Source organism: Panthera uncia, chromosome X, assembly GCF_023721935.1.
Source record: "Panthera uncia isolate 11264 chromosome X, Puncia_PCG_1.0, whole genome shotgun sequence".
NCBI lineage: Eukaryota > Metazoa > Chordata > Mammalia > Carnivora > Felidae > Panthera > Panthera uncia.
In genome coordinates this window covers 54,233,697-54,251,900 of record NC_064817.1, presented here as the reverse complement: position 1 = coordinate 54,251,900, position 18,204 = coordinate 54,233,697, and the positions used below count along the sequence as shown (strand labels likewise).

Here is an 18,204-nt window from a genome sequence, read left to right as displayed (position 1 = left end):
TAAGGAACAAACTTAAGAAATAAACACAACTTCGGGCGCCTGGGTGGCTCAGTCAGTTGGGTTGCGGACTTAGGCTCAGGTCACGATCTCACGGTTTGAGAGTTTGAGCCCTGGGTCAGGCTCTGTGCTGAAAGCTCGGAGCCTGGAGCCTGCTTCGGATTCTGTGTCTCCCTCTCTCTCTGCTCCTCTCCTGCTTGTGCTCTCTCTCTCTCAGAAATGAATAAACATTAAAAAAGAGAAATATACACAACTTAAATGAATAATAATATAAAACTCTACTAAGGGACATAAAAACGATGCAAATAAAAGGAAAAAACACATCTTATTTCTAGATCAGCATGTATTTTTTAAACTAAACATTTCTTCCTGTAGGTTATTCTGAAGATGTGCTAGGAATATGAAAAATGATTTAGGTTTAAGAAATACAGAGTAATTGAGAGTCTTACACAAGTTGGTTAATTTACTGGTTATTCCCCAGAATTCCTCTGATATTTAAAACTGGCTGGACTGCTTATCTACACTGTTTGTTTGTTTGTTTATTATGTTTGTTTATTTTTCAGAGAGAGAAGGAGTGAGGGAGAGGCAGAGAGACAGAATCCCTAGCGGCTTTGTCCACACTGTCAGCATTGAGCCCAATGCAGGGGCCAGTGCACACAAACCATGAAATCATGACCTGAGCTGTGCTTACCTGACTGAGCCACCTAGGTGCCCCTATCTCATAATATCTTAAAGGTTATGTTTGAACTAGTATTCATCAATTTGTTCTGAGCCTTTTCAAGTCAAACCCAATTTTCAATCTAATTGAATCAAAGAGTAAAAATTATTTTAAAAAGAAATGAGAAAATATTTCAATGGAATCTTGATCTATAGTACTGTGGCCATAGTAATGTCTCTTGTTGTTACTTGCTAGAGTTATTGTTTTCTCTGTTTCTTGGGATTTTTTTTAACAGAAAAGATAGGGGGTTTCCCTCCACAGAAGAGGTGGAAAGATAATACCAGAGGTTGCAAAATGGCAATATGAGGGTCATATCCAGCCTAAGAAAAAATAACATTTTTTGATCTATCCAGGCCTTTAAAAATCTTTTAGTTAGTTGCCAACATTTGAAATTCAGGAAATTTGCATAAAAATATGGATTTCTGGAATACTGAATATTTCCATAGCCAGTGTATGCCCATGTTCATTTTAACAATGAAGCAATAGTACTGCTGACAATAATAAAGAAAATCAGAAATTTTAGAAAGAAACTATTTTAAGTCCAGCACACATGTCAATTCTGTGTAATTTTGAAAAATAAGATTTTATTTCTGGTTTAGAAATCTATTTCTATTTCTATCTTGAATATTACTTGGGGAAGAGGTACCATCATCTGTTTAGAATTTGGGCCTCTGAAGGTCTTATTCTGAGCTTTATTTCCAGTTCTTTTCCAACAATCAGAAGATTTGGCCACACTGGGCAAAAATCCCCAGTTGTTAGCCCCCACCAGATGAGGCACCCACAGTTCCAACCACTTTTTGATTTTCTTATACCCCTCTAGTCCACTTGCCCAGTCTACTCACTCAGGTTACTTGTCTGGTGTGTGTGACATTTCAGTTGGGGGTCCCTGGCACATACAAAGGCCAAAAGAATTTTTACTTACTCTTTCGACCTTTTAAGTAATCAGGATCAACCAGGACTACACCATCTGTGTAGAGAAGGAAAAACAGCACCCTGGTCAGGAAAAATCCTTAGACTATGAAACAGAATCAATCTCTGAAATACTTCCTCCCATTTTCCCCTTTAATTGGCCTCATCTTCTGCACGCCCCTCTTTTTTTCTTTCTTTTAGTCCCTGGCTTCCATTCCCCTTCTCCCCAGGATCTTTCCCTTTTTGGACTCACTGACCAATGGGATCCACCATGTCCACATGGTCCACGAAGTCCCGTTTCCCCAGGTAGATGGCAAGCTGTTGTGGAACAACTTTGCATGTTATTGTCTTAGTCATCTTTTTTGTTTGTTTGTTTGTTTTATTTTATTTTTGAGAGACAGAATGCAAGTTGGGGAGGGGCAGAGAGAGAGGGGGACAGAGGATCTGAAGTGAACTCTGTGAGCCCGATGCAGAGCCCAAACTCATGAGCTGTGAGATCATGACCTGAGCCAAAGTCAGATGTTCAACCAACTGAGCCATCCAGGCGCCCCCCCATAATCATCTTTGAGTGGATTTCCCCCTGAGACCTTGAAGGATGTACCCAACTATCCCTTTTGCCCCCTCATTTGCCCAGCTAGGCCAGGTTCTCTCACCTTCCCATTGGAGCAGGTCTTCTTATACACCCTATAAAAAGAAAATCAGGAAGAAAATAGGGATGGTCATTGGGAGAGAAGGGAAGAGAAGAAGGGAGAGAAAAGAAAGGGAAGTGGGGGAGAAAAAGGGAAATATTCCTAGGATTAGAAGAGGCCCAAGGAACATGAAATGGGGCAAAGGTGGAGGTAATTGGAGTAGAATTCAAGCTATAAGTTGGGGGAAAGTTGGAGACTCCACTACCCCAAAGGCAAATACTTGGATTTGGGTAGGGGACAAGTCACAGAATCAGAGAATTAGAAGGAGTTCTTACTTACCTTGACATGTTGGCCATGGAGTTGATGTTGAGCCTTTTCTGAGAAGAGGGACAGAGGAGGAAGGCTCATTCATTTGGTCCCTATTCTTGCCCCACTCTGGGATACCATCCAGACACACCTAGTGTGGTGTAACCTTTCCTCCTTAAATATATGCCTCACCACCATTAAGTGCCCTATATTCTCCCTCCTGCCAAGGTTATTTATTCAGCCATACTCTCACCCATCCCAGACACTGGGGGAAAAAACTATTTTTACAAATTGTTGACTAACCATATTGCCTATTCTCTAGAAGGAGCAAGGCTTCCTGGGATAGCTGGAGCACTCTTGAGCATCTTCATTGAGAAGAAACTTGTCTGGAAGGGGGCTTAAGAGAGGCCTCCATCCAGACAAGTATGAGGAAAATTGGACTGGATGAGGCTGGACATCACCTAACACACAGTAGGTGTCAAGATATGTTTGTTAGATACACGAATAAATGAATGAGTGAATGAATGAATAAATGAATGAATGAAGAAAAATGGATTCTGTCTGCTTTTGCTCCTGCAGTGGATTCTGAGCCTGAGTTCACCTCATGGTGGCCTTAACTCTCGGCTAAGAGAGGAGAAAGGTGTGGGAGAGAAGGGGTTGGTGTCCTCATGCTCTTGGCAGAAACTTCCATGGAGGATGAAAGCCTTCCTTGAATCTGTTCATCACTCTCTTCACCTTTCCCTAATTTTCCCAGTCTTATCCCCATCCACGTCCCCAGGTGCTAGGCCTTGGAGTAGGGACCCTGAGAGAGAGGGAGATGTCTGTCTAGTGCTTCTCTTTGATGCATATTAGGTATGGCCTGAGGGGTGAGCTTAAGGGAGATTCCAGAGGTCTCTCACAGGGTTTTCAGCCCAAGTGCCCGCTAGCTGTGTCAAGAAAGGTGCTCCTCAAGTGCTCCTTGATATATTAATGGGGATGCTAAAGGCAAGGGATATGGGACCTAGTACAGGCTAGAAATAGAGGACTTTGGACTGTTACCTTGGGAGAGAGATGAAGCTCACATCCGTCTCCAGGTCTGGTTGCTAAGCTCGCCTCCTCAGCCTCTTATACTTAAGGTCCTTTGAGTTTAGATTGGTGGGGGTCAGCGAAGAAGAATAGAGTTATGGGAGGGGGGCATAAAATACTTCTTTATAAATAGCTCAGGTGCCAAGAATTTGGAAAGCAGATTAAAGACTAAAAGATTAGTGGCTAAAGATTAGCAAGTTCTTGCTGCTGGGACAAGGTGGGGGTAGGTGTTGCATCTGATGGTGTTAAAGTCAGGGGAACTTGCGAAGAAGAACTACAGAGCTTTGGCCTTATGAGGCATTGAACCTGAGGACTGGGATCAAAGGGGAGTCAGAGACATTAAAGGAAAAGCATGGTGAGGGATAGAAATAGGAGGACTCAAAGTATAGGCCTTTGTGATTCTGAAAGGAGAGTGTTGTGTCACACACTAGTGTTTCTGTATCTCTTGATCAGTTATTATAGGCCACACAAAAGCCAAAAGTTTGGGAAAGAGTGCCCCTTTCCCAGCCCCACACCACGTGGGACTTAGGACTCTTGAAGCATACTGTTCAGAAGCCTTGATTATCCCAGCTTATGTGCACAGCAGGAGTCAATCTCCTGTAAGTGGGGGTGGTGATTGGGGAGGGAAGGTTGAGTGTATTGAGCTGTGTGTGCACATGTTTGTGAGCCTTGAACTTTTCTTGTTGGAGAGGAAGGTATCAAAGGGTTCTTGGCCCAGGGGCAGGTTCTCCGGAAAGGATGTTGCATGTGGAGGGAATAGGCAATTGACATTTGTATCACCCCCACCTAATGTAAACCTTCCCCCTCAGTTTTTGAGTCTCCCCAATCCAACTAAGTCCGTGTTATAGGCTCTAAGCAGCTTCACTTGCCTCGTATGACCACTCGTGGAATTAGAGATATTTCTGTCCTACAGCTGCCAGGACCCCCATAGTGGCAGCAGCAATAGTAATCTTCCTTTCTTGGCTGTCCTTCTCATAGGGGCCAGGTCCAGGCTTTGTGGACATAGAGAATATAGAGACAGAACCTCCAAACTCTGGGGATACAGGACCCTACCCTGCCTCCACCTCCCCATAGAGTTGGCTGGTCTTCAGTATCTATCCATAGATGCCAGCCCTCAACCCTCATTCCTCAGGGAATGGCTATGGCTGTGGCTCAGAGGGCTGGGCCTTCCCTACCTCCTTCTCCTTACTGTGGCTGCTGACAGCTGACAGCTGTCCCATATTCCTTTTGTACAGCTAACTATGTTAGCCTTTGCCATTTCTTGCCAGTATATGACCCAGGGGCTTGTATTTTAGTTGCTGTTACTCTGCCCTTCTCAGGGATTTTCAGTTAGAGGCAGAAGCCCAGACTCTGCAGGGACCATAGTGGGACTGAAACTAATGCTGGACATACAGGAGAGTTATGTACTTGCCAAAGTTGGTGTCTGTGTGGAAGGCAAAACTTCAGAATGAATGTACTTTTGGACTAGCCTTCAGCTTACTTTTGTCTCCAGACCCACGCTTGAAGCTTTTCCCCTCTTTCAGCTCAGATCCATGGTCCTCTCAGCAGGAAGAGAATAGATCTGGTAGGTCTTTAATTCATTACTATGATTGAACTTAAATCATTATCTCTTTTCTAGGAGTATGTGCATTGCTTGACTGAGGTGTAATTTACAAACAGAAAATTACACAAATCTTAATGGCACAGCTTGATATATTTGTATTTACTGTGGTAGGCTAAATTATGGACCCCAAAGGTATACAGTCCTAATCCCTGGAACCTATGAATGTTACCTTATGTGGCAAAAGGGACTTTGCAGGCATGATTAAATTAAGGGTCTTGAGATGATTATTCTGCATCATCTAGGTGGGCCCTAAATTTAACCACTAGTCTTTTTAAAGAAGGAACCTCTGTTTATGTCTATAGCTTCTCTGTAGCTAGAAGGAGATTGGGCTACCTAAACAAGGCAATATGAGAACTGAAGCAAGATGCTATGTTACTGGCTTTGAAAATGGAGGAAGGAGCCACAGTCAAGGAATGCAGCTCTCGAGGGACAAGGGCATGGATTCAAACCCATAGTCTCTTATGGTCACAAGGTGGCTGTTGCTGTTCAGGTGTAGCCTGGCTGACAACTTGATTTTGGCCCAATGAAACTGATTTTGGATTTCTTACCTCCAGAACTGTAAGAGAGTAAGTGCTTTTTTAAGCCACCAAGTCTATGGTAAATTGTTCTACAGCATCAATAGGAAACTAATATACCTGTGTGTACATGCATGTAACCATTACCTGGATCAAGATATATAAAACATTTCCATCTCCCCCCAAAATTCCCTTGTGTCTCTTTACAGTTTGTAGTCTCCAAAAGAATTATCACCAGCTTCAATTTGATCAAGACTATTTGCATTTTCTAGTAGGATTTATTCCTGGACTTCCAAGGTGGTTCAATATTTGCAAATCAACCAACATGATACACCACATTAAGAAAAGAAAGGATAAGAATCATATGATCCTTTCAATAGATTCAGAAAAAGCATTTGACAAAGTACAACATCCATTCATGTTAAAAAAAAAAAACCCTCAACAAACTAGGGTTAAAGGAAACATATCTCAATATAATAAAGGCTATATACGAAAAACCCACAGCTAATATCATCCTCAAAGGGGAAAAACTGAGAGCTTGTCCTCTATGGTTAGGAACAAGATAGGAATGTTCACTCTCACCACTGTTATTTAACATAGTACTGGAATTTCTAGCCACAATCGAAAACACAAAGAAATAAAAAGTATCCAAATTGGCAAGGAAGAAGTCAAACTTTCACTATTTGCGGATGACATGATACTCTATATAGAAAATCCAAAAATTTCACCAAAAAATTGCTAGAACTGATACACAAATTCAGTAAAGTCGCGGAATACACAATCAATGTACAGAAATCTCTTGCATTTCGTTACACCAATAATGAAGCAGCAGAAAGAGAAATCAAGAAATCAATCCCATTTACAATTGCACCAAAAACCATGAGATGCCTAGGAATAAATCTAACCAAAGAGATAGAAGATCTGTCCTCTGAAAACTATAAAACACTGATGAAAGAAATTGATGACACAAAGAAATAGAAAAACATCTCATGCTCATGAATTGGAAGAACAAATGTTGCTAAACTGTCTGTACTACCCAAAGCAATCTACACATTTAATGCAATCCCTATCAAAATACCACCAGCATATTTCACGGAGCTAGAACAAACATCCTAAAATTTGTATGGAATCACAGAAGACCCCAAGTAGCCAAAGCAGTCTTGGAAAAGAAAAGCAAAGGTGGAGGCATCATAATTTCAGACTTCAAGTTATATTTCAGAGCTGTAGTAATCAAAACACCATGGTACTGGCATAAAAATAGACACATAGATCAATGGAACAGAATAGAAAACACAGAAATGAACCCACAACTATATGGTCAATTAATCTTCGACAAAGCAGGAATGAATATCCAAAGAGAAAAAGATAGTCTCTTCAACAAATGGTGTTGGGAAAACTGGACAGCAACGTGCAAAAGAATGAAACTGGACCACTTCTTACACCATACACAAAAATAAATTCAAAATGGATGAAAGATTTAAATATGAGGCAGGAAACCATTAAAATCCTAGATGAGAACACAGGCAGTAACCTGTTTGACATTGGCGATAGCAGCATCTTACTAGATACATCTCCTGAGGCAAGAGAAACAAAAGCAAACGTGAACTATTGTGACTTCATTAAGATAAAAGCTTCCACACAATGAAGGAAACAATCAACAAAACTAAAAGGCAACCTGCTAAATGGGAGAAGATATTTGCAAATGACATATCTGTTAAGAGCTAGTACCCAAAATCTATAAAGAACTTCTAAAACTCAACACCCGAAAACCAAACAATCCAGTTAAAAAATGGCCAGAAGAAATGAATAGACATTTTTCCAAAGAAGACATTTAGATGGCCAACAAACACATAAAAGATCCTCAACATTACTCACCATCAGGGGAATACAAATCAAAATTACAATGATACCTCACACCCGTCAGAATGGCTAAAATTAACAACACAGGAAACAACAGGTGTTGGCAAGCATGCAGAGAAAGGGGAACCCTCTTACACTGTTGGTAGGAATGCAAACTGGTGCAGCCACTCCGGAAGACAGTATGGAGATTTCTTAAAAAGTTACAGATAGAACTGCCCTAAGATCCAGCAATTGCACAACTTGGCATTTACCCAAAGGATACAAAAACACTAATTTGAAGGGATGTGTGCACACTGATGTTTATAGCAGTATTACCTATAATAGCCAAATTATGGAAAGAGCTGAAATGTCCATCAATTGATAAATGGATAAAGAAATGATGGTATGTATATATGTGTGTATATGTGTGTGTGTGTATGAATATTACTCAGCCATATAAAAGAATGAAATCTTGCCATTTGCAAAGATATGGATGGAGCTAGAGAGTATAATGCTAAGCAAAATAAGTCAAAGAAAGACAAATACCATATGATTTCACTCATATGTGGAATTTAAGAATCAAAATAAATGAACATGGGAGAAAAAAAGAAAACCAAGAAACTGACTCTTAACTATAGAGAAAACCTGATGGTTACCATAGGGAAGGTTAGTGGGAGGATGGCTGAAATAAGTGATGGGGATTAAGGAAGGACACTTGTGCACTTGTGATGAGCACTGGGTGTTGTATGTAAGTCTTGAATCATCATATTGTACACCTGAAACTAATATTACACTGTATGATAACTAACTGGAATTTAAATAAAAATTTGGAAAAAAAAGAGTATTTACATTTTCTGAGGAGGTCAGAGTAAGAAGGCAAAGGAATGCATCTTTGATTATGGAATTTCTGGCCCCTATGATAGATTGAGGGGAGAGTTTTTTCAGGTCCTAACCCACCTCACTTCCACACCCCAATGATTTTCCCAACCAGGCCTTCCAATTAGGAATTGATGATAAGATCTCTGAATGAGAAAGGGATGGTTATTCAGTAAGGGGTTGTAGCAGACAGAATTGTTTGTTGACTCAATAGCCACCTCCCCCTTCTTTCTTGTGGGCAGAATCTCCATTTTCTATGCCAATCATGGTCATTTCATCCCTCCTGCTAGTGACTGGTTTAGTTATAGGCATGATGTAATTCAGGCCACTGAGATGTGAAAGGAAGTGTGCTAGGGAGGTTCTGAGAAAGGTTTCCTGAGTAATAGCAGTAAACACACAGGAAGAGAGGCCTTCCTCTCCTACCATTGAACCATTGTACTATGTTTGGATACAATGCCTGAAGTGTAACAGCCATCTGGTGACCATGAGAGTTGCTAAACAAACATGCTGAGGGGTTGCAGATCAGAAAGATGGAAAGAATCAGTATTTTTGTTAATGCTTATTTAGTTTTTGAGAGAGAGAGAGAGAGACAGAACATGAGGGGGGAGGGGCAAAGACAGACACACACAGAATCCGAAACAGGCTCCAGGTTCTGAGCTGTCAACACAGAGCCCAATGCGGGGCTTGAACTCACAAACTGTGAGATCATGACCTGAGCTGAAGTCAGATGCTTAATCCACTGAGCCACCTAGTCGCCCCTAGAGTCAGGATTTTTTTTATGACATTGTTGAGTTGTTGAATTAGGCAACTCCAAAGCTGCCCACTCCTGGATTTAGATGCAAGATAATAAATTTCCTCCTTTTAAAATCAGCTGAGTTGGAATTTTCTGTTCTTTCAATTGAAAGTATATACCAACAGACTCAAATGGGATCTGCACAATGGCAGTGACATTGGGAGAGGATAGAAAGGAAACAGATGAATCAAATGGTAGGAACAGAGACTTCCTGTGCTGTCTTAGGTGCTGGACACAGCGGTACTAGCCTCTACTCTAAAGATTTGTTAAAAAAAATGTTTATTCAGAGTGCCTGGGTGGCTTAGTCAGTTAAGCGTCCAACTTCGGCTCAGGTCATGATCTCACGGCTCATGAGTTCAAACCCTGCATTGGGCTCTGTGCCAACAGCTTAGAGCCTGGAGCCTGCTTTGGATTCTGTGTCCCTCTCTCGCTCTGCCCCTCCCCTGCTCATGCTCTGTCTGTCTCTCCCTCTCTCTCAAGAATAAATAAACATTAAAAAATTTTTTTAAAAGTTTATTCATTTATTTTGGGAGAGAGAGCATGCAAGCAGGAGAGAGGCAGAGAGAAAGGGGGAAAGAGAATCCCAAGCAATCTCTGTGCTGTCAGCACAGAGTCTGATGTGGGCTCAATCTCACAAACCTGTGAGACCATGACCTGAGCTAAAACCAAGAGTCTGACACTTAACTAACTGAACCACCCAGGCACCCCTCTTCTCTAAAGCTTTTAATAGCCTTGCTGGAGGTAAAGAACAGACATTTAGAAAGACTAAAAGGGCATACTACATAAAAGACACCTGGACAAGGCTAACTTGGGCACAATTATATGGAGCCAGTCACTTTCCCATGATTTTATTAATAAGTTTGGATTATTCAGGGTTTCAGATTACAGTTCCTTTCCACCAAGGTTGAGTGACTGTCTTGTCCCACTCCACACTGCACCTTATTCTCATTAGGTGATCTCATTATTTCACTTCATAAAGAAAACCCAGGCAACTGGGGTGAACTTTCCAATCTCCAACACCCTTCAAATTCACCTATGTTTTAATTCCTAATGATAAAGAGGATGATAATTGCCAGACGCTGTCTCATTTTTTTCACACAACCAGATAGGTGCTCATAACTTCATTCTACATATGAGGAAATGGAGGTTCAGGAAAACTTACCTACAGTCATATAGCTAGTGGGTGATGGAGCCAGAGTTAAACTCTAGGTCTGACTCCAAAACCTGCATTTTCTCCTGTATTTCACTTATTTTTTCTCCTTCATTTCTTTCCTTCTGTCCTTATTTCCTTCCTCTCTTCCTTCTCCCTCCATCTCCTTCCTTCTTCCTCCCCCACCCTACCCCTACTCAAATGAAAAGATTAGAAACCATACTTTTCCCTCGTTTCCCTCTTTAGGCCCTAAGGCAACAGGAAGAATTGCAGAGAAACTGTAATCAAGGCATGAATATTAGATGTGAGGGGCCAAGAGGAGGAGGACTGGAAAAGACTGGAGGAATAGGGGAACAGAAGGATATCAGTGGGAAAGAATAAACTTTGCCTGACATACTAAATTCTAGATTATCAATTAGGTACCCAAGTGGGTATGTCCTAGAGCAAACAATATATACAGGGCTTAGATTATAGCTGTGGGAACCATTCAGTTCAACAAAGTATAACTGAATCATTCATTCATTCAATAAACATTTATTGCACACCTACTGTGTGGAAGGTATCTGTTTCCTTAACTCTGAACTGGAAGGCAGTTTTATAGACAAGATGTATAATTTGGAAAAAAAAAATGCCTGGAACATATGGGTTTTGTTTTAAGTTTATTTATTTATTTTGAGATTTTGAGAAGTGGGGGGAGGCAGAGAGAGAATCCCAAGCAGGCTCTGTGCTGTCAGCGTGGAGTACGACTTGGGGCTCAAGCCCATGAACCGTGAGATCAAGAGTTGGATGCTTAACTGACTGAGCCACCCAGGCACCCCTGGAACATACGTTATTATAACTTTACTGGGAAGGCTGCGGGAAAGACAGAGGTAAAACCAGGAGCTTTTCTTCAAGGAGCTCTGGGTCTGATGTGAGGGTGGGAGAATGAGGAGATGGACAAAAATACAAATGAGTATAATTCTATGCAGTTTGTGGTATGTGCCATAATCTCAGTAGAAATCAAATGTGGTATGAGTGTGAGAGAGACATAAATTTTGATTAGAGAGAGATCTGCATGCTGTAGTCTTATTGGTCACTATTAATTATTATGCTTTTTTTGAGAGAGGGAGGGCACAAGTGAGTGAGGGGCAGAGAGAGTGAGAGAGAGAGAGAGAAATGGGGCTCATCCAAAGCGGGGCTTCAGCTCACCCGATATGGGACTTGAGCTCACGAACTGTGAGATCATGACCTGAGCAGAAGTCATATGCTTAACCGACTGAGCCACCCAGGTGCCCCAATTATTCATAAGTTCTAAGTTAAATCATGAGAGTGGATGTTAAGAGAAAGAGGGAGAGAGGGAGAGAGAAATGGTAGAGTGAGGAGAGAAAGGAGAAGAGAAAGAGGGGAGGGGAAGAGAGAAAAAGCTGTAGGAAGAGAGAAAAAGCTGTAGGGGAAGGGTCACATATGGAGGAAGGAGGGAAAAAAAGAGCCAGGGAAGAAGTCAGAAGGGACATCCAGAGGACTTAGGAGAATCAGAGTAATGCAAAGTCACAGAAACAAAAGTGAGAGGGAGTGTCATAGAAGACTGCAAGTGTGGCCTGCAGCATTTCATAAGGCACAAATTCCTTTTGGCCCAGGTGATGTTGGGGGAGGTCTTTTCCTGAAGTAGCCACTGGGCGGCAGCTGTGTCTAGGGACTAGCAGAAACCTAGCTGAGCTAAACCAGCTTGAAGCAGGAAAAGCAGCAAGCTGGCTCAGGTTGGGGCTTCTCTAGTGTAGAGGACGCTGGAGTGACCCCCTGGGTGTATGCCAAGCCTCAAATCACACTTATTCTCCTCTTAAGAGATCAGCTTCATTCCTAGGAGCAAAGTAATAATACAAAATACTGTCTGATGAGAAGCATTTCATGCTTTATGAAGTGTTTTCACACCTATTGACCCATTCGATATTCAGGAAACCGTAATAAGTTGGTGGCATTATCCCCATTTCACTGGTGAGAAAACTAAGTTACAAAGAGGTGTCCACCATCACACAACTAATACGTGGAGAAACAAGGATTTGAATTCATGTCAGTCTGGCTCCAAACACCTGGGCCTTTTTCACAACATCACAGCAGTCAGCTGTCCAGGACTCAAGCTATGACTGCTTGTTCCTCCATGCCTCGCTTTTATCTACCCCCACCCTGCCACAGGGCAAAGATCTCCAAGTTTCCCCTATCCAGATTTCTGGGCCTCCAGGAGATCTAGATCCTAGATTCTAGAGCCTCCCTTGCAGGCCTGCCTCCTCCTCTCACTCCCAGAATCCAGCTGGGCAACATTCTCAGGACCTGAAGACCAGGTTCAAAGTCTACATTGCTTCCAGTTCCCTTCAGAGTGGATTCTGCTCCAGACTGCACCCCCCTCCCCAAGAGCACTCACTACTCACCTCATCTTCTGAGTCCACCAGCCCTGAAGCTTGCCCCTGTGCCTAAGAACCCCATAATCCTGGAGCCTTAGTTAGCCCCAGGGGTCCCAGATCCAGAGCTCCTGACAAGTTGGCATTCTCAGGCACTTAACCTTCAGACACCTAGGCTTGGATTCTGTACTTTCTCTGTTGTATTCAGACCATGGTCTCCTGGAGTGATAGAGAGAGATGAGAGGTGATGTGTAGGAAGAGGTAGAGCCTGTGAGGGAGGCCTGTCGGCTAGCATCCTTGGAGAGGAGTGAACTGCCTCCTCTCCACCTCCTCTTATGTGTGCAATAGGTGTCTTGAAATTGACAGGCTGAAAAATGAACCCCCAGTCTTTCCCCAAACCTGCTTCTCTCATAGCTTTTCCCATCTCTGTCTACAGTAACTCCATTCCTCCAGTTGCTCAGGTCAGAAATCTTGGAGTCATTCTTGACTCCTCTCTTTCTCTCACACCCCACATCAGTAAATCTTGTCTCTACTTTCAAAATCTAGTCAGAGGGTGCCTGGGTGGCTCAGTCGGTTCGCCTGATTTTGGCTCAAGTCATGGTCTCACGGTTTGTGAGTTTGAGCCCCGCATAGGGCTCTATGCTTACAGAGGAGCCTGTTTGGGATTCTTTCTCTCCTTCTCTCTCTGCCCCTCCCCTGCTTGCATGTGCACACATGCTCTCTGTCTCTCAAAATAAATAAATAAACTTAAAAAAATTCTATATAAATCAGACCCCAACACTTATCTCTTCTAAACCTTCAAATGGCTTCCCATTCACTGAAAGTAAAAGCCCAGTAGCCCTCACAATGGTTTGCAAGAACCTTCATGATCTGGTCCCTGCCACACTCTCTGACCTCATCTCTACATGTCCCCTTCCTCATAACCACCTGGTCTTTATCCAAAGTAGCCCTAATATTTAAAGCAGCAACCTTCTCTATTCCCCATGTCTTTTCTTCTCTATTCCCCTTCCTGCCTTTATTTTTCTCTATAGCAATGATTCCAATCTATATATTTTACTTGCTAATTTTATTTTCTTTTCCCTCCCACTAGTATGGGAGTTCCATTACAGTCAGAGTCTTTCTCTGTTTTATTCACTACTAGTGAACTGCCAGTACCTAGATCTGGACCAAGCACACAGTAGGGTCTCGGTAAACATTTGTTTATCTCTTTGCTGGATTATGGGCACTGGCTTTAGAGAGGCAACTAAACATAGCGATTAAGTACCAGGATGCTAGAACCTGGTTCAAATCATGACTCTCTCCCTAAATAGCAGAATACATTCTCCTTGCCTTAGTCTCCTCATCAGCACAATAATAGTACCTCTTTTATAGAGAACTTGTTGGGCCATCAATAAGTGTAAAGCACTTAGAATAGTGTCTTGCACATGGTAAGTGGTATAGAAGCAGTGTTTATAATTGTATGCACCTGGAGTTGAGATTTATATCAGTAGTATAGATTTTCCCAAATCTTTTCGTGTGTTACCTTGCATTTACCCATGTTAACATTCATTCATTTCCCATGTTTCTCCTCACTTACACAGATTGATATGATTTCCTTGTAGTTGTAGTCATCTCCTGTGGCCTGGCTCTTCATCTATAAACTTGGATGTTTCCTTGTGTACACCCTCTTATAGTCATTTAGAAACTGTTAAATAGTAATCTTGCTGGGCCCCAGTTTCCTAATCTGTACAGTGAGTGGGTTGGACTAGATAATCTCAATGGGCCTTTCTAGCTCTGACAATCTCCCGGGACAGGACGAAGGACAGGCTTCACCCCCAAACCTGCCCTCTTGGATATGACCTCTGGCTGCCAAGGGGAAAGGTGACAGAATCAGCTGGGCTCAGCTTCAAGGGGACCAGGTAGGAGACATGCCAAGTTTCTTGGGTGAAGGTGGCGATGGGGTACCTGGGCTGGACCAGGCTGGGGGAAGGTGTCAGAAGTAACTGTTGTGTGGAGACACTGGGAGCAGGGTGAGGGGAAAGGTCATGGCACCATGGGGAGAAATGTTGTAATCGGCTAGGACGCAACTTGGGTCTGGGCATCTTCCCATATTGGACAGTCCTGCTAGCCCTCCACCCCTTCAGCTAGCCAAGATCTGGAGGACAGAGTCAGCTGCAGAATGAGAACAACCCAAGCTCACTGCCTGCCCTACGAGGCCCAGCACTGACTGCTGCCCACCACTCCAGGCTGGACCAAGGGGGCTTGGGCAGAGGCCAGGCTAGCTTGGGTGCACCCAGATGTACTCCTCTTGCTACCCCTAATGCTTCAATCATGGCCCTTCTCGTTCTCTGCTCTTTGGCCTCAGGGCAGAGCTGGGAGGCCAGGGAAATCCAGCCACCCTCACTTCTTCCCTTTCTACCTCTAGGGGGACCATGGCCAGTGCAGAGTTCCCTCTGCTCACAACCCTAGTCCCCAGCCCGGATCCTGGTGACAGTGAGGTGGAGCTGAACTGCCAGTTTGATGAGGAGTTCAAGTTCGTTCTGCTGCCTGTGAGCTATACAGTTGTCTTTGTGTTGGGCCTAGGTCTCAATGCCCTGGCCCTCTGGCTCTTCCTCTTTCGCCTCCGACCATGGGATGCAACGGTCACCTACATGTTCCACTTGGCCTTATCAGACACTTTGTATGTGCTGTCACTACCCACCCTCGTCTACTATTATGCAGCCCACAACCACAGGCCCTTTGGTACTGGGCTCTGCAAGTTCATCCGCTTTCTCTTCTATTGGAATCTCTACTGCAGTGTCCTTTTCCTCACCTGCATCAGTGTGCACCGCTACCTGGGCATCTGCCACCCACTGCGGGCACTCCGCTGGGGCCAGCCTCACTTCGCAGGCCTTCTCTGCCTGGCAGTTTGGTTGGTTGTAGCCGGCTGCCTTGTGCCCAACCTGCTGTTTGTCACAACCAGCCCCAAGGGGGACACCATCCTGTGTCATGACACCACTCGGCCTGAGGAGTTTGACCACTATGTGCACTTCAGTTCAGCAATCATGGGGCTTCTCTTTGTGCCCTGCCTGGTCACTCTTGTCTGCTATGGGCTCATGGCCAGGCGCCTGTATTGGCCCTTGCCAGGGACTGCCCAGTCATCTTCTCGTCTGCGCTCTCTCTGCACCATCGCTGTGGTGCTGACCGTCTTTGCTGTCTGCTTTGTACCTTTCTACATCACCCGCACTATTTATTACATGTTAAGGCTGTTGGAAGCTGACTGCCACGTGCTGAACATTGTCAATGTGGTCTACAAAGTGACTCGGCCTCTGGCCAGTGCTAACAGCTGCCTGGATCCTGTGCTCTACCTGCTCACTGGGGACAAGTATCGCCATCAACTCCAGCACTTCTGCAGTAGTGGTGGGCCCCAGCCCCGCATGCCTGCCTCCTCCCTGGTGCTGGTGTCCCTACCTGAGGATAACAGCTGCAGGTGGACATCCACCCACTGGGACAGTGGCTTCCCTGCCTCTGGGGCAAATAGACTGTAACACTGGGAGCCAGAAAGTAAGAGGAAAAAGGATGAGTGCAGGGCAGAGGTGAGGGAACTCAATAGTTACACCTAATATGGCTGCTTCTTCCTCTTTTCCAGGTTCTGGAGAGGCCAACACCCTGAGGATTGAGAGGAACCGGGGAAATCATGTGTGACTCCATCTCTCATAAACACTTTAGTCGCCCTCTCCTTTTTAGCCAAAGGCAATAACAGCCACTCTTCTTTCTCTTTGTTTCTGTCTCCTTCCTGCATCCATTGGTCCCGTCTCTTGATCATACAAGGCTTCCTAAAAATCTCACCCAGTCCTCTTGCCCCCTCCCTTTTCCCACACATATTTGTATAGCATGTGTTCCTTCAACCAGACCAGAGCATTAGACTGAAGAGGTGGAGAAGTGGGATAATCTCAGGATTGGTCTGATTTATCTGATGGTGATAGCCAGAATCAGGAGGTGGGGCGCCAGCATATCACAGATGCCAAGGATGTGACATACGTAGTGCCCACACCCACTTCCTGGTTTCCTCTCAAAGACAGCATAGTCTTGCCTACTGAAGTGCTGAGATAGGGCTCAATCTCAGGCAACCTGCATGTCGGGGTCCCCACATGCAGCTGGAGGCATGGCACTGTTGAACTGGTATATAGCCACGAGGCAGAGAGGGAGCCCTGAGTTTTACCATGGGGGTGGGTATCTTGCCTCAAGGGGCAGGGCCCAAGTCGATAACAGCCTTTGGAACAGGACCTCCTTTATAATGTTTGCTGAGAGCATATTTGACTGTTATCCTGTACTTAATGAAAAGAAGAGAGGATGGCTTAGAAAGAGATGGGGAAGCTCTCATATTTGTGACTGTAACTTCCAGCATGAAGAGGTAGAGCAGGTTTATGCAGAGTTTGGGGTGGTGGCAGGATTGACGCCCAGAGCTGGCTCTTCACTGGTTTCTCCCCTTTCTCTAGCTCCTGTCCTAGGTGAATAATAAATCTGTCACCAACTCTTTCATATCAGGCTTTAAGGCTTCACTGCCAGGGCAGAGCATGGGGACTAGGACAGCTCCCTTCAGAGTCTCCCATCCAGTTATTCCCCCCCTAGCACCATCTTGGTGCTTATGGGCTTACAGGAGTCGGGGGGTGGGTACAGAACTTGGGCAGCTAACCCCCAAACCTCAGGAAGTAAGAGTGTCTAGGCAGACATTCATAAGAAAGGAGGGCTCACACTTCTAGGCACCCTCACTCTGAAATTGGCTTCTAGCCCACTGGTCCTCTGAGTCTCCAGCCTGCCTTTTCTTTTGCCCCACTATTGCTGACCTGTATCGGATCTCTTACTTGTCTAAGGGGTCTCTATGGAGAGTAGGGCTGAGGCTAGTCTTCAGAAAAAAATGACTTCAATGCCCCTGAGTCTCCCTTTGCATCCTTCCATGTGCTCCCTCTTTCTGCCTGCTACCCATGACTCTTTCCATTAGGAGTAAATGGACTGGCCTTTTCTTTACTAGTTTTGCTGTCTCATGGCCGCTGCCTAGACAGTTACATATCTCGTTTTTCATCTGTACTCTTTCTTTTATTCCTATGACCATACCCTCCTTGCCCATCACCTCTCCTATCCACTGACCCCACCAAGTAAAGCTGCTTTCTCTATCACAACTACCCAGTCTCCTCCATTTCTCCAGTCCATTTAATTCCCATATGTTTTATCAAGACTAACTGCCCAGACTTGGTGGTCTGCTACTTTCAGGATGTCTTCCCTTATACTCTAGTTAAACACATTTTCACCTTGGGTCACTTTTCTCCTCTCTCCTATACTGGAGGAGATTGCAGATGAAGCCAGTGGCTGTTTTGACCCACTGAAACTTTATGTCTTGGAACTTCATCTAAACCCCCATTTTTGTTAGCCTGCTGAATTCCTAGTGAACACTCCAGAGCAAGTGTTTCCTGTAT

The 18,204-nt window shown here is 44.1% G+C and overlaps 1 protein-coding gene and 1 long non-coding RNA gene across 2 annotated transcripts; both read left to right on the top strand.

The window, feature by feature from the left end:
• The first annotated feature begins 1,585 nt into the window (after positions 1-1,585).
• Positions 1,586-8,384, top strand: LOC125931728 (uncharacterized). Its single transcript, XR_007460480.1, has 3 exons — positions 1,586-3,030; positions 5,148-5,188; positions 5,952-8,384. It is a non-coding gene; the product is annotated as an uncharacterized LOC125931728 (long non-coding RNA).
• A 6,783-nt stretch (positions 8,385-15,167) lies between these two features.
• On the top strand, positions 15,168-16,278 carry P2RY4 (pyrimidinergic receptor P2Y4). Its single transcript, XM_049644891.1, has one exon. The coding sequence runs from the start codon at positions 15,184-15,186 to the stop codon at positions 16,276-16,278; it is 1,095 nt and encodes a 364-aa protein (XP_049500848.1). The 5' UTR covers positions 15,168-15,183.
• Positions 16,279-18,204: the final 1,926 nt, after the last annotated feature.

Bases quoted from the DNA above. Each gene is read 5' to 3' on its own strand.
- P2RY4 (XM_049644891.1), top strand. From the start codon at position 15,184: ATGGCCAGTGCAGAGTTCCCTCTGCTCACAACCCTAGTCCCCAGCCCG.